The sequence below is a fragment of the Pseudophryne corroboree genome, unplaced genomic scaffold (assembly GCF_028390025.1).
Source record: "Pseudophryne corroboree isolate aPseCor3 unplaced genomic scaffold, aPseCor3.hap2 scaffold_1221, whole genome shotgun sequence".
Taxonomy (NCBI): Eukaryota; Metazoa; Chordata; class Amphibia; order Anura; family Myobatrachidae; genus Pseudophryne; species Pseudophryne corroboree.
In genome coordinates this window covers 70421-86667 of record NW_026967847.1, presented here as the reverse complement: position 1 = coordinate 86667, position 16247 = coordinate 70421, and the positions used below count along the sequence as shown (strand labels likewise).

Sequence of the window (16247 nt, the reverse complement as noted above, 5' to 3'; positions counted from 1 at the left end):
GCAGCGGGGCTGTATGCTGTGCAGCATATCGCTGTGTCTCCCCTGACATACTGCAGCGGGGCTGTGTGTTGAGCAGCATATCGCTGTGTCTCCCCTGACATACTGCAGCGGGGCTGTGTACTGTGCAGCATATCACTGTGTCTCCCCTGACATACTGCAGCGGAGCTGTGTGCTGTGCAGCATATCACTGTGTCTTCCCTGACATACTGCAGCGGGGCTGTATGCTGTGCAGCACATCGCTATGTGTACCCTGACATACTGCAGTGGGGCTGTATGCTGTGCAGCATATCACTGTGTCTCCCCTGACATACTGCAGCGGGGCTGTGTGCTGTGCAGCATATCGCTGTGTCTCCCCTGACATACTGCAGCGGGGCTGTGTACTGTGCAGCATATCGCTGTGTCTCCCCTGACATACTGCAGCGGGGCTGTGTACTGTGCAGCATATCGCTGTGTCTCCCCTGACATACTGCAGCGGGGCTGTGTGCTGTGCAGCATAACGCTGTGTCTCCCCTGACATATTGCAGCGGGGCTGTGTGCTGTGCAGCATATCAGTGTCTCCCCTGACATACTGCAGCGGGGCTGTGTGCTGTGCAGCATATCGCTGTGTCTCCCCTGACATACTGCAGCGGGGCTGTGTGCTGTGCAGCATATCGCTGTGTCTCACCTGACATACTGCAGCAGGGCTGTGTGCTGTGCAGCATATAGCTGTGTCTCCCCTGACATACTGCAGCGGGGCTGTGTGCTGTGCAGCATATCGCTGTGTTTCCCCTGACATACTGCAGCGGGGCTGTGTGCTGTGCAGCATATCGCTGTGTCTCCCCTGACATACTGCAGCGGGGCTGTGTGCTGTGCAGCATATCACTGTGTCTCCCCTGACATACTGCAGCGGTGCTGTGTGCTGTGCAGCATATTGCTGTGTCTCCCCTGACATACTGCAGCGGGGCTGTGTGCTGTGCAGCATATCACTGTGTCTCCCCTGACATACTGCAGCGGGGCTGTATGCTGTGCAGCATATCGCTGTGTCTCCCCTAACATACTGCAGCGGGGCTGTGTGCTGTGCAGCATATCGCTGTGTCTCCCCTGACATACTGCAGCGGCGCTGTGTGCTGTGCAGCATATCGCTGTGTCTCCCCTGACATACTGCAGCGGGGCTGTGTGCTGTGCAGCATATCGCTGTGTCTCCCCTGACATACTGCAGCGGGGCTGTGTGCTGTGCAGCATATCGCTGTGTCTCCCCTGACATACTGCAGCGGGGCTGTGTGCTGTGCAGCATATCGTTTTGTCTCCTCTGACGTACTAGAGCAGTGTCTGAACTCGAAGCGTAGATGAGACCCCCGGAACCTGTCGATAGGGATGGGCAGTTTGATGAGCTCCCCCCAGCGGGGGCTGTTGTTGTGATAGAGGACAAAGGAATGATACTGCGTGCGTGACGGTTCTCCGGTACCCAGGCTGACGCAGTCCTGTAGGGACACAGCAGAGGGGAACGCAGTTATAGTAATAGAACGGACTCTCTCTAATTAGCCATTGCTAGCTTTCTTACAGCCTATGGGGGTAATTCCGAGTTGATCGCAGCATCGAATTTGTTAGCAGTTGGGTAAAACCATGTGCCCTGCAGGGGGGGCAGATGTAACATGTGCACTGCAGGAGGGGCAGATGTAACATGTGCAGAGAGAGTTAGATTTGGGTGGGTTATATTGTTTCTGTGCAGGGTAAATACTGGCTGCTTTATTTTTGCACTGCAATTTAGATTTCAGTTTGTACACACCACACCCAAATCTAACTCTCTCTGCACATGTTACATCTGCCTGCACTGCACATGGTTTTTCCCAACTGCTAACAAATTTGATGCTGCGATCAACTCGGAATTACCCCCTATATTACAAAATATCACAACCTTGTACCAGTATCTATCTATCTATCTATCTATCTATCTATCTATCTATCTATCTATCTATCTATCTATCTATCTATCTGTCTGTCTGTCTGTCTGTCTGTCTGTCTGTCTGTCTGTCTGTCTATCGTTTTAGGCAGGTATGGAAGAAATGCTGCAAAGTAAGATTGCTTTCAAAAATTGTAATGTTCATTTTTATTTTTAGCAATTAACAAAATGCAAAGTAAATGAAGAGGAGACAAATCAAAATCAAATCAGCATTTGGTGTGTCCGCCCTTTGCCTTGAAAACCGCATTCATTCTTCTTGGTACACTTGCAGAAAGTCAGGGATTTTGTAGGATTACAGTCAGATGTATGACTGACCAATTATACCAAACAGATGACAGTGATCATCAATTTCATATGTAGTTTGAAACACAGTCATTAACTGAAACAGAAACAGCTGTGTAGGAGGCTTAAAACTGGGTGAGGAACAGCCAAACTTTGAAAGAAAGGTGAGGTTGTGGAAGACAGTTTCATGTCACAGGTCATATACCATGGCTAGAGTGAGCGCAGGAACAAGACACAAGGGGGTAAATTTACTAAGATGGGAGTTCTATTTAAGATGGGATGTTGCCTATAGCAACCAATCAGAATACAGGTATTATCTTCTGGCAGGTGCTAGATAAATGAGAAGTAGAATCTGATTGGTTGTTATAGGCAACATCCCATCTTAAAATAAGAATTTACTTACCGATAATTCTATTTCTCGTAGTCCGTAGTGGATGCTGGGGACTCCGTCAGGACCAGGGGGATAGCGGGCTCCGCAGGAGACAGGGCACATCTAAAAAAGCTTTTAGGTCACATGGTGTGTACTGGCTCCTCCCCCTATGACCCTCCTCCAAGCCTCAGTTAGGTTTTTGTGCCCGTCCGAGAAGGGTGCAATCTAGGTGGCTCTCTTAAAGAGCTGTTTAGAAAAGTTTTTTTTTAGGTTTCATTCAGTGATTCCTGCTGGCAACAGGATCACTGCAACGAGGGACTTAGGGGAGAGATCTCCAACTCACCTGCGTGCAGGATGGATTGGGATCTTAGGCTACTGGACACTGAGCTCCAGAGGGAGTCGGAACACAGGTCAGCCTGGGGTTCGTCCCGGAGCCGCGCCGCCGATCCCCCTTACAGACGCTGAAGAAGACGGCAGAACGGAGGTCCGGAAACAGGCGGCAGAAGACTTCACAGTCTTCATGAAGGTAGCGCACAGCACTGCAGCTGTGCGCCATTGTTGTCACACGGCTCACTGACCTAGTCACGGAGGGTGCAGGGCGCTGCTGGGGGCGCCCTGGGCAGCAATATAAGTACCTTATTGGCAAAATAAATACATCACATATAGCCATTAAGGCTATATGTATGTATTTTAACCCAGGCCAGTTCTTAAAAACCGGGAGAAAAAACCCGCCGAAAAGGGGGCGGAGCTTATTCTCCTCAGCACACAGCGCCATTTTCCCTCACAGAAAGGCTGAGGGGAAGGCTCCCATGCTCTCCCCTGCACTGCACTACAGAAACAGGGTTAAAACAGAGAAGGGGGGCACTGATTTGGCGATATAAATATATATTAAATGCTATAAGGGAGGAACACTTTTATAAAGGTTGTCCCTGTATAATTATAGCATTTTGGTGTGTGCTGGCAAACTCTCCCTCTGTCTCCCCAAAGGGCTAGTGGGTCCTGTCCTCTATCAGAGCATTCCCTGTGTGGGTGCTGTATGTCGGTACGTGTGTGTCGACATGTATGAGAAAAATGTTGGTGAGGAGGCGGAGCAAATTGCCTGTAATGGTGATGTCACTCTCTAGGGAGTCGACACCGGAATGGATGGCTTACTTGTGGAAGTACGTGATCATGTCAACACGCTGCGAGCCGGTTGACGACATGAGACGACCGGCAAACAAATTAGTACCTGTCCAGGCGTCTCAGACACCGTCAGGGGCTTGTAAAAACGCCCATTTACCTCACGGACACTGACTCCAGTGTCGACGGTGAAGAAACAAACGTATTTTCCTTTAGGGCCACACGTTACATGTTAAGGGCAATGAAGGAGGTGTTGCATATTTCTGATACTACAAGTACCACAAATAAGGGTATTTTGTAGGGTGTGAATAAACTACTTGTAGTTTTGCCTGAATCAGATAAATTAAATGAAGTGTGTGATGATACGTGGGGTTCCTCCGATAGAAAGTTATGGGCGGTATACCCTTTCCCGCCAGAAGTAAGGGCGAGTTGGGAAACACACCTTAGGGTGGATAAGGCGCTCACACGCTTATAAAACAAGTGGCGTTACCGTCTCCAGATACGGCCGCCCTCAAGGAGCCAGCTGATAGGAAGCTGAAAAATAGCCTAAGAAGTATATACACACATACTGGTGTTATACTGCGACCAGCAATCGCCTCAGACTGGATGTGCAGCGCTGAGGGGGCTTGGTCGGATTTCCTGACTGAAAATTTTGATACCCTTGACAGGGACAAGATTTTATTGTCTATAGAGCATTTTAAGGATGCATTTCTATATATGCGTGATGCGCAGAGGGATATTTGCATTCTGGCATCAAGAGTAAATGTGATGTCCATATCTGCCAGACGAAGACACGACAGTGGTCAGGTGAGGCAGATTCCAGACGGCACATGGAAGTATTGCCGTATAAAGGGGCGGTCCATCGGACCTGGTGGCCATGGCAACAGCTGAAAAATCCACCTTTTGTTCCCCGAGTCACATCTCAGCAGAAAAGGACACAGTCTTTTCAGTCTCAGTCCTTTCGTCCCCATACGGGCAGGCGGGCAAAGGCCAGTCATATCTGCCCAGGGGTAGAGGAACGGGAAGAAGACTGCAGCAAGCAGCCCATTCCCAGGAACAGAAGCCCTTCACAGCTTCTGCCAAGTCCGCAGCATGACGCTGGGGCAGTACAAGCGGACTCAGGTGCGGTAGGGGGTCATCTCAAGAGTTTCAGCACGCAGTGGGCTCACTCGCAAGGGGACTCCTGGATCCTACATGTAGTATCCCAGGTGTACATTGGAAATTCGAGACGTCTCCTCCTCACAAGTTCCGGAAGTCTGTTTTACCAACGTCTACCTCCGACAGGGAGGCAGTATTGGAAACAATTCACAGGCTGTATTCCCAGCAGGTGATAATCAAAGTACCCCTCCTACAACAAGGGAGGGGGTATTATTCCACACTATATTGTGGTACTGAAGCCAAACGGCTCGGTGAGATCTGAAATATTTGAACACTTACATACAAGCGTTCAAATCAAGATGGAGTCACTCAGAGCAGTGATAGCGAACCAGGAAGAAGGGGACGAGATGGTGTCACTGGATATCAGGGACATTTACCTACATGTCCAAATTTGCCCTTCTCACCAAGGGTACTTCAGGTTCGTGGTACAGAACTGTCACTATCAGTTCAGACGCTGCCGTTTGGATTGTCCACGGCGCCCCGGGTCTTTACCAAGGTAATGGCCGAAATGATGATTCTTCTTAAAAGAAACTTGGACGCTTTCCTGATAAGGGCAAGGTCCAGAGAACAGTTGGAGGTCGGAGTAGCACTATCTTTAATAGTTCTACGACAGCACGAGTGGATTTTAAATATTCCAAAATCGTAGCTTTTCCGAGGACACGTCTACTGTTCCTAGGGATGATTCTGGACACAGTCCAGAAAAAGGTGTTTCTCCCAGAGGAGAAAGCCAGGGAGTTATCCGAGCTAATCGGGATCCTCCTAAAACCAGGAAAAGTGTCAGTGCATCATTGCACAAGAGTCCTGGTAAAAAATGGTGGCTTATTACGAAGCAATTCCATTCGGCAGATTTCACGCAAGAACTCTTCAGTGGGATCTGCTGGACAAATGGTCCGGATCGCATCTTCAGATGCATCAGCGGATAACCCTATATCCAAGGACAAGGGTGTCTCTCCTGTGGTTATTACAGAGTGCTCATCTTCTAGAGGGCCACAGATTCAGCATTCAGGATTGGATGCTGGTGACCACGGAGGCCAGCCTGAGAGGCTGGGGAGCAGTCACACAGGGAAAAAATTTCCAGGAAAGTGTGATCAAGTCTGGAGAATTCTCTCCACATAGATAGAGCTAAGAGCAAAATTATAAGGCTCTAAACTTAGCAAGACCTCTGCTTCAAGGTCAGCCGGTATTGATCCAGTGGGATAACATCACGGCAGTCGCCCACGTAAACAGAAACGGCGACACAAGAAGCTGGAGGGCAGTGAAAAAACTGCAAGGATTTTTCGCTAGGCGGAAAATCATGTGATAGCACTGTCAGCAGTGTTCTCTCCGGGAGTGGACGACTGGGAAGCAGACTTCCTCAGCAGGCATGACCTCCACCTGGGAGAGTGGGAACTTCATAGGGAAGTTTTTCCGCATGATTGTGAGCCATTGGCAAAGACCAAAGGTGGAAATGATGGCGTCCCGCCCGAACAAAAAACGGGACAGGTATTGCGCCAGGTCATGAGACCTTCAGGCGATAGCTGTGGATGTCCTAGTAACACCGTGGGTGTAACAGTCGGTGTATGTGTTCCCTCCTCTGCTTCTCATAACCAAGGTATTGAGAATTATAAGATATAGAGGAGTATGAACTATACTCGTGACTCCGGATTGGCCAAGAGGGACTTGGTACCCGGAACTTCAAGAGATGCTCACAGAGGACTAAGGGCCTGGGGAGCTAAGAAGGGACTTGCTTCAGCAGGTACCATGTCTATTCCAAGACTTACCGCGGCTGCGTTTGACGGCATGGCGGTTGAATGCCGGATCCTGAAGGAAAAAGGCATTCCATAAGAGGTCATACCTACCCTGGTCAAAGCCAGGAAGGAGGTGACCGCACAACGTCATCACCACAGGTGGTAAAAATATGTTGCGTGGGTGAGGCCAGGAAGGCCCCACAAAGAAAATTCAACTAGGTCGAATTCTACACTTCCTGAAAACAGGAGTGTTTTGAGCCTAAAATTGGGGTTCTTTAAGGTTTTAAGTTTCGGCCCTGTAGAATTTCTTCCGAAAAGAATTGACTTCAGTTCCTGAAGTCCAGATTGTCAAGGGAGTATTGCATATACACCCCTTTTTGTGCCTCTAGTGGCACCGTGGGATCTCAACATAGTGTTGGGATTCCTTAAAATCATATTGGTTTGAACCGCTCAAATCTGTGGATTTGAAATATATCACATGGAAAGTGAACATGCTGTTGACCAATATCTCACATGGACAGTGACCATGCTGTTGGTCCTGGCCTCGGCCAGGCGATTGTCAGAATGGGCGGCTTTGTCTTACAAAAGCCCATATTTAAATTTCCATTCGGACAGGGCAGAACTGGGACTCGTCTCCAGTTTTCTTCCTAAGGGGGTGTCAGGTTTTTCACCTGAAACAACCTATTATGGTGCCTGCGGCTTCTAGGGACTTGGAGGACTCCAGGTTAATAGACGTTGTCAGGACCCTAAAAATATATATATATATATATATATAGTTTAGGACGGCTGGAGTCAGAAAGTCTGACTTGCTGTTTATATTGTATGCACCCAACAATATGGGTGCTCCTGCGTCTAAACAGACGATTGCACGTTGGATCTGTAGCACAATCCAACTTGCACATTCTGTGGCAGGCGTGCCACAGCCTAAATCTGTAAAGGCCCACTCCACTAGGAAAGTGGGCGCATCTTGGGCGGCTGCCCGAGGGGTCTCGGCATTACAACTTTGCCGAGCAGCTACGTGGTCAGGGGAGAACACGTTTGTAAAATTTTACAAATTTGATACTCTGGCTAAGGAGGACCTGGAGTTCTCTCATTCGGTGCTGCAGAGTCATCCGCACTCTCCCGCCCGTTTGGGAGCTTTGGTATAATCCCCATGGTCCTGACGGAGTCCCCAGCATCCACTAGGACGTTAGAGAAAATAAGAATTTACTTACCGATAATTCTATTTCTCGTAGTCCGTAGTGGATGCTGGGCGCCCATCCCAAGTGCGGATTGTCTGCAATGCTTGTACATAGTTATTGTTACAAAAATCGGGTTATTCTTGTTGTGAGCCATCTTTTCAGAGGCTACTTCGTTTTGTTATCATACTGTTAACTGGGTTCAGATCACAAGTGGTACGGTGTGATTGGTGTGGCTGGTATGAGTCTTACCCGGGATTCAAGATCCTTCCTTATTGTGTACGCTCGTCCGGGCACAGTACCTAACTGAGGCTTGGAGGAGGGTCATAGGGGGAGGAGCCAGTACACACCATGTGACCTAAAAGCTTTTTTAGATGTGCCCTGTCTCCTGCGGAGCCCGCTATCCCCCATGGTCCTGACGGAGTCCCCAGCATCCACTAGGACGTTAGAGAAATAGAACTCCCATCTTAGTAAATTTACCCCAAGGTATATAGTGCATCAGCAAGGTCTCTCCCAGGCAAAGATTTCACAGCAGACTGGGGTTTCAAGATGTGCTTTTGTTAAGATACACTATATGGAAGAAAGTATTTGGACGCCTGACCATTACACCAACAGGGACTATTATAACATTGTATTCTATGCACATACTATAATATGGAGGGGGTCCCCCTTTTGCAGCTATAACAGCTTCCACTCTAGTTGGAAGACTTTTCACAAGATTGGAGTGTTTCTGTGGGAATTTGGGCCCATTCATTCTGTAGAGCATTTATGAGGTCAGGCACTGATGTTGTACGAGAAGGCCTGGCTCACAATCTGTTCCAGTTCATCCCAAAGGTGCTCGGTGGGGTTGAGGTCAGGGCTCTGAGCGGACCAGTCGAGTTCTTCCACACCTAACTCATCAAACCATGTCTTTATAGTCCTTTCATTGCGCACATGTTGGGATAAGAGCCTTTCGCAGACTGTTGCTATAAAGTGGGAAGCCTAGCCTGGTGTGCTGAAGCAGTAAGATTGCCTTTCACTGGAGGTAAGGGGCCTAGCCCAAACCCTGAAATACAGCCCCATACAATTATCCCTCACCCACCAAACCTCAACGTTCTCCCGGCACCCGCCAAACCCAGACTCCCCCATCTGACTGCCAAACAGAGAAGCGTGATTCATCACTCCACAGAACATGTTCCCACTGCTCCACAGTCCACTGTCGGTGTGCTTTACACCACTCCACAGAACACGTGTCCACTGCTCCACAGTCCAGTGTTGGTGTGCTTTACACCACTCCACAGAACACGTTCCCACTGCTCCACAGTCCATTGTCGGTGTGCTTTACACCACTCCACACAACACGTTCCCACTGCTCCACAGTCCAGTGTCTGTGTGCTTTACACCACTCCACACAACACGTTCCCACTGCTCCACAGTCCAGTGTCTGTGTGCTTTACACCACTCCACACAACACGTTCCCACTGCTCCACAGTCCATTGTCGGTGTGCTTTACACCACTCCACACAACACGTGTCCACTGCTCCACAGTCCAGTGTCTGTGTGCTTTACACCACTCCACAGAACACGTTCCCACTGCTCCACAGTCCAGTGTCGGTGTGCTTTACACTACTCCACAGAACACGTGTCCACTGCTCCACAGTCCAGTGTCGGTGTGCTTTACACCACTCCACAGAACACGTTCCCGCTGCTCCACAGTCCAGTGTCTGTACATTACACCACTCCACAGAACACGTGTCCACTGCTCCACAGTCCAGTGTCTGTGTGCTTTACACCACTCCACAGAACACGTTCCCACTGCTCCACAGTCCAGTGTCGGTGTGCTTTACACTACTCCACAGAACACGTGTCCACTGCTCCACAGTCCAGTGTCGGTGTGCTTTACACCACTCCACAGAACACGTTCCCGCTGCTCCACAGTCCAGTGTCTGTACATTACACCACTCCACAGAACACGTGACCACTGCTTCACAGTCCAGTGTCTGTGTGCTTTACACCACTCCACAGAACACGTGTCCACTGCTCCACAGTCCAGTGTCGGTGTGCTTTACACTACTCCACAGAACACGTGTCCACTGCTCCACAGTCCAGTGTCTGTGTACATTACACCACTCCACAGAACACGTGACCACTGCTCCACAGTCCAGTGTCAGTGTGCTTTATACCACTCCACAGAACACGTGTCCACTGCTCCACAGTCCAGTGTCGGTGTGCTTTACACCACTCCACACAACACGTTCCCACTGCTCCACAGTCCAGTGTCGGTGTGCTTTACACCACTCCACACAACACGTTCCCACTGCTCCACAGTCCAGTGTCGGTGTGCTTTACACCACTCCACACAACACGTTCCCACTGCTCCACAGTCCAGTGTCGATGTACATTACACCACTCCACAGAACACGTGTCCACTGCTCCACATCCAGTGTCGGTGTGCTTTACACCACTCCACAGAACACGTTCCCGCTGCTCCACAGTCCAGTGTCAGTGTACATTACACCACTCCACAGAACACGTGTCCACTGCTCCACAGTCCAGTGTCGGTGTGCTTTACACTACTCCACAGAACACGTGTCCACTGCTCCACAGTCCAGTGTCAGTGTGCTTTACACTACTCCACAGAACACGTGTCCACTGCTCCACAGTCCAGTGTCGGTGTACTTTACACCACTCCACAGAACATGTTCCCACTGCACTACAGTCCAGTGTCTGTGTACTTTACACCACTCCACACAACACGTTCCCACTGCTCCACAGTCCAGTGTCGGTGTACATTACACCACTCCACAGAACACGTGTCCACTGCTCCACATCCAGTGTCGGTGTGCTTTACACGACTCCACAGAACACGTGTCCACTGCTCCACAGTCCAGTGTCGGTGTGCTTTACACCACTCCACAGAACACGTTCCCGCTGCTCCACAGTCCAGTGTCAGTGTACATTACACCACTCCACAGAACACGTGTCCACTGCTCCACATCCAGTGTCGGTGTGCTTTACACTACTCCACAGAACACGTGTCCACTGCTCCACAGTCCAGTGTCGGTGTGCTTTACACCACTCCACAGAACACGTTCCCGCTGCTCCACAGTCCAGTGTCTGTGTACATTACACCACTCCACAGAACACGTGTCCACTGCTCCACAGTCCAGTGTCGGTGTGCTTTACACTACTCCACAGAACACGTGTCCACTGCTCCACAGTCCAGTGTCTGTGTACATTACACCACTCCACAGAACACGTGACCACTGCTCCACAGTCCAGTGTCAGTGTGCTTTGCACCACTCTACAGAACACGTGTCCACTGATCCACAGTCCAGTGTCGGTGTGCTTTGCACCACTCCACAGACCACGTGTCCACTGCTCCACAGTCCAGTGTCGGTGTGCTTTACACCACTCCACAGAACACGTGTCCACTGCTCCACAGTCCAGTGTCGGTGTGCTTTACACCACTCCACAGACCACGTGTCCACTGCTCCACAGTCCAGTGTCGGTGTGCTTTACACCACTCCATAGAACATGTGTCCACTGCTCCACAGTCCAGTGTCGGTGTGCTTTACACCACTCCACAGAACACGTGTCCACTGCTCCACAGTCCAGTGTCGGTGTGCTTTACACCACTCCACAGAACACGTGTCCACTGATCCACAGTCCAGTGTCGGTGTGCTTTACACCACTCCACAGAACACGTGCCCACTGCTCCACAGTCCAGTGTCTGTGTACATTACACCACTCCATCTGACGCTTGGCATTGGTGATGTGAGTCTTGCATGCAGCTGCTCGGCCATGGAAACCCATTCCATTAAGCTCCCATCGCACATTTTATGTTTTTTACATTAATGCCAGTGGAAGTTTGGAAATCTTCAGCTATGGAATCAGCAGAGCGTTGGGGACTTTTACGCACCATGCACCTTAGCTGTCGTTGACACCGCTCTTCTGCTTCTGCTTCCTAAACGCTTCCACTTTCTACTAATAGGCCTAATTTATTACCAGTTTATTTATTATTATTTATTACCAGTTGTTTATATAGCGCACACATATTCCACAGCGCTGTACACAGAATATTTGCCCATTCACATCAGTCCCTGCCCCAGTGGAGCTTACAGTCTTATATTCCCTACCACATGTACACACACACACATTCACACTAGGGTTAATTTTGTAGGGATCCAATTAACCTACCAGCCTATTTTTGGATTGTGGGAGGAAACCGGAGTACCCAGAGGAAACCCACGCAAATATGGGGAGAATATACAAACTCCACACAGTTAGGACCATGGTGGGAATTGAACCCATGACCTCAGTGCTGCGAGGCAGTAATGATAACCACTACACCATCCGTGCTGCCCTAATTCAGACCTGATCGCTCTGCTGTGTTTTTGCAGAGATCTGCGATCAGATAGCGCCGATCATATAGAGTGAAAACCCGCCCCGTGCAAGTGTGCAAATGCATGTGTACGCCGCGCAAAAACTTTGCCAGACAGCGGACATCTGCAAATCTGTTCGCAGCTCACTCACCATGGAATGATTTGTCCAGTCTGTGCAGTGTGTGCACAGCCCAGGGCTTACTCCTACAGTGCGGTACACACAGGCTGATATTCAGCAGGCATGAACGGTATCCGGACTCCAGGTCGACAACAAAAAGGTCGACACACCTTAGGTCGACGCCAATTGGTCGACACACCTTAGGTCGACATGGACAAAAGGTCGACATGGAAAAAGGTCGACATGAGTTTTTCACAATTTTTTTCTTTTTTGGAACCTTTTCATACTTAACGATCCACGTGGACTACGATTGGAACGGTAATCTGTGCCGAGCGAAGCGGTAGCGGAGCGAAGGCACCATGCCCGAAGCATGGCAAGCGAAGCGAGCCATGCGAGGGGACGCGGTGCACTAATTTGGGATCCCGGTCACTCTACGAAGAAAACGACACCAAAAAAACATAAAAAACTCATGTCGACCTTTTGTCCATGTCGACCTAAGGTGTGTCGACCAATTGGCGTCAACCTAAGGTGTGTCAACCTTTTTGTTGTCGACCCTGAGTCCCAGACCCGGATGAACGTTCATGAGCCATCTTATTGCAGAAGTGGCGTCCTATCACAGCACCACGCTTGTGTCACTGAGCTCTTCACAACGACACAATCTCTATCACAAATGTCTGCACACGGAGACTGCATGGCTGGGTGCTTGATTTTATACACCTGTGGCAACGGGTCTGATGTGGCCAAATATGTCTGTCCATATAGTATATCTGTTATTATTTATCAGCGATATTTCATTGCAAAAATAAATGAGAATTACTCAAGAAAAATAACTACAAGATATTAAGACTGAAGAGTGAACTAAAAAAAAATGTGAAAGAAAAAAAATGTATCATTAAATAAAATTAATAATCAGTCGTCAACTACGGGCAGGCAGAACTAGTTGTTCTAATAAGAGAACTGATCATGGATAACACTGCCTGTATAACGTCTAGAAAAGTCTCCAAATATTTCACAGCAAAAATAAGATTTTAAACCTACCTGTAAACCTTTTTCTCCTAGTCCGTAGAGGATGCTGGGGACTCCGTAAGGACCATGGGGTATAGACGGGCTCCGCAGGAGACATGGGCACTATTAAGAACTTTAGAATGGGTGTGCACTGGCTCCTCCCTCTATGCCCCTCCTCCAGACCTTAGAGAAACTGTGCCCAGAGGAGACGGACAGTACGAGGAAGGATTTTGTTAATCTAAGGGCAAGATTCATACCAGCCCACACCAATCACACCGTATAACTTGGAATATACTAACCTGTTAACAGTATGAAACAAAACAGCATTAGCCCGAGACTGATCAAAACTGTAACATAACCCTTATGTAAGCAATAACTATAAACAAGTCTTGCAGAAATAGTCCGCACTGGGACGGGCGCCCAGCATCCTCTACGGACTAGGAGAAAAAGATTTACCGGTAGGTTTAAAATCTTATTTTCTCTAACGTCCTAGAGGATGCTGGGGACTCCGTAAGGACCATGGGGATTATACCAAAGCTCCAGACCGGGCGGGAGAGTGCGGATGACTCTGCAGCACCGATTGAGCAAACATGAGGTCCTCCTCAGCCAAGGTATCAAACTTGTAGAATTTAGCAAAAGTGTTTGAACCCGACCAAGTCGCCGCACGGAAAGCTGTAATACCGCCCAAGAAGAGCCCACCTTCCTAGTGGACTGGGCCCTCACCGAATTTGGTAACGGCAATCCAGCCGTAGAATGAGCCTGCTAAATCGTGTTACATATCCACATAAATTTTTAAGGCCCTGACTACATCCAGGGACTTGGAATCCTCCAAAGTCACCCGTAGCCACAGGCACCACGATAGGTTGGTTCATATGAAACGAAGAAACCACCTTAGGCAAAAATTGAGGACGAGTCCTCAACTCCGCTCTATCCATATGAAAAATCAGATAGGGGCTTTTGTGAGACAAAGCCGCCAATTCAGACACCCGCCTTGCCAACGCCAACAACATGACCACCTTCCAAGTGAGAAACTTTAATTCCACTGTTTGAAGGGGCTCAAACCAGTGAGATTTCAGGAACTGTAACACCACGTTAAGGTCCCATGGTGCCACAGGAGGCACAAAAGGAGGCTGGATGTGCAGCATTCCCTTCACAAAAGTCTGGACTTCTGGGAGAGAAGCCAATTCCTTCTGAAAGAAAATCGATAAGGCCGAAATCTGTACTTTAATGGAGCCCAATTTAAGGCCCATATCCACTCCTGTCTGCAGAAAGTGAAGGAAACGGCCCAGATGGAAATATTCAGTAGGAGCACTCTTGGCCTCACACCAAGATACATACTTTCTCCAGATACGGTGATAATGTTTCGCCGTCACCTCCTTCCTAGCCTTTATCAGAGTAGGGATGACTTCTTCCGGAATGCCTTTCCCAGCTAGGATTCGGTGTTCAACCGCCATGCCGTCAAACGTAACCGCGGTAAGTCGTGGAACACGCAGGGCTCCTGTTGCAACAGCTTCCTCTCTGAGAGGAAGAGGCCACGGATCTTCTGTGAGCATTTCCTGAAGATCTGAATACCAGGCCCTTCGAGGCCAATCTGGAACAATGAGTATTGTCTGCACTCTTTTTCGTCTTATGATTCTCAATATCTTTGAGATGAGTGGCAGAGGAGGGAACACATAGACCGACTGAAACACCCACGGTGTCACCAGGGCGTCTACCGCTACTTCCTGAGGGTCCCTTGACCTGGCACAATACCTCCGAAGCTTCTTGTTGAGGCGTGACGCCATCATGTCTATTTGAGGAAGTCCCCAATGACTTGTTATCTCTGCAAAAACTCCTTGATGAAGTCCCCACTCTCCTGGATGGAGATCGTGTCTGCTGAGGAAGTCTGCTTCCCAGTTGTCCACACCCGGAATGAATACAGCTGACAGAGCGCTTACGTGAATTTCCGCCCAGCAAAGAATCCTGGTGGCTTCCGTCATTGCCACTCTGCTCCTTGTCCCGCCTTGGCGGTTTACATGAGCCACGGCTGTGACGTTGTCTGATTGAATCAGTACCGGTAGGTCGCGAAGGAGATTCTCCGCTTGACGAAGGCCGTTGTATATGGCCCTCAATTCCAGTACATTGATGTGTAGACAAGCCTCCTGGCTTGACCATGTCCCCTGAAAGTTTCTTTCTCGTGTGACTACTCCCCATCCTCGGAGGCTCGCGTCCGTGGTCACCAGAACCCAGTCTTGAATGCTGAACCTGTGACCCTCTAGAAGGTGAGCACTCTGCAGCCACCACAGGAGAGACACCCTGGCCCTGGGGGACAGGCTTATTGTTTGATGAAGTTGAAGATGGGACCCGGACCACTTGTCCAGAAGGTCCCACTGAAACGTCCGCGCATGAAACCTGCCGAAGGGGATGGCCTCGTAGGACGCCACCATTTTCCCCAGAACTCGAGTGCATTGATGGACTGACACTCTTTTCGGTTTTAACAGGTCTCTGACCATGTTCTGGAGTTCCTGGGCTTTTTCCACTGGGAGAAAAACCCTCTTTTGTTCCGTGTCCAGAACCATGCCTAAGAAAGATAGCCGAGTCGTTGGAACCAACTGTGACTTTGGTAGATTTAGAATCCAGCCATGCTGCTGCAGCACTCTCAGGGAGAGCGACACGCTTTTCAGCAACTGATCTCTCGATCTCGCTTTTATCAGGAGATCGTCCAAGTACGGGATAATTGTGACTCCCTGCCTGTGCAGGAGCACCATCATTTCCGCCATTACCTTGGTGAAAACCCTCGGGGCTGTGGAAAGCCCAAACGGCAACGTCTGAAACTGGTAATGACAGTCCTGTACAGCGAATCTCAGGTACGCCTGATGAGGGGGGATATATGGGGACATGAAGGTATGCATTCTTTATGTCTAGAGACACCATAAAATCCCCCCCTTCCAAGCTGGAGATAACCGCCCTGAGCGATTCCATCTTGAATTTGAACTTTTTTAAGTACA

The 16247-nt window shown here is 49.4% G+C and overlaps 1 protein-coding gene across 1 annotated transcript in view; it reads right to left on the bottom strand.

Annotated features, from left to right (window-relative positions):
- LOC134992744 (dedicator of cytokinesis protein 3-like) overlaps window positions 1–16247 on the bottom strand; it is a gene marked incomplete at its 3' end in the record, with an annotated part of 85005 nt that overhangs the window by 9402 nt on the left and 59356 nt on the right. The window contains exon 6 of the mRNA XM_063950805.1: window positions 1298–1460. Within this exon, the coding sequence (XP_063806875.1) occupies window positions 1298–1460 (163 nt within the window). The remainder of the gene's footprint in view (window positions 1–1297; window positions 1461–16247) is intronic.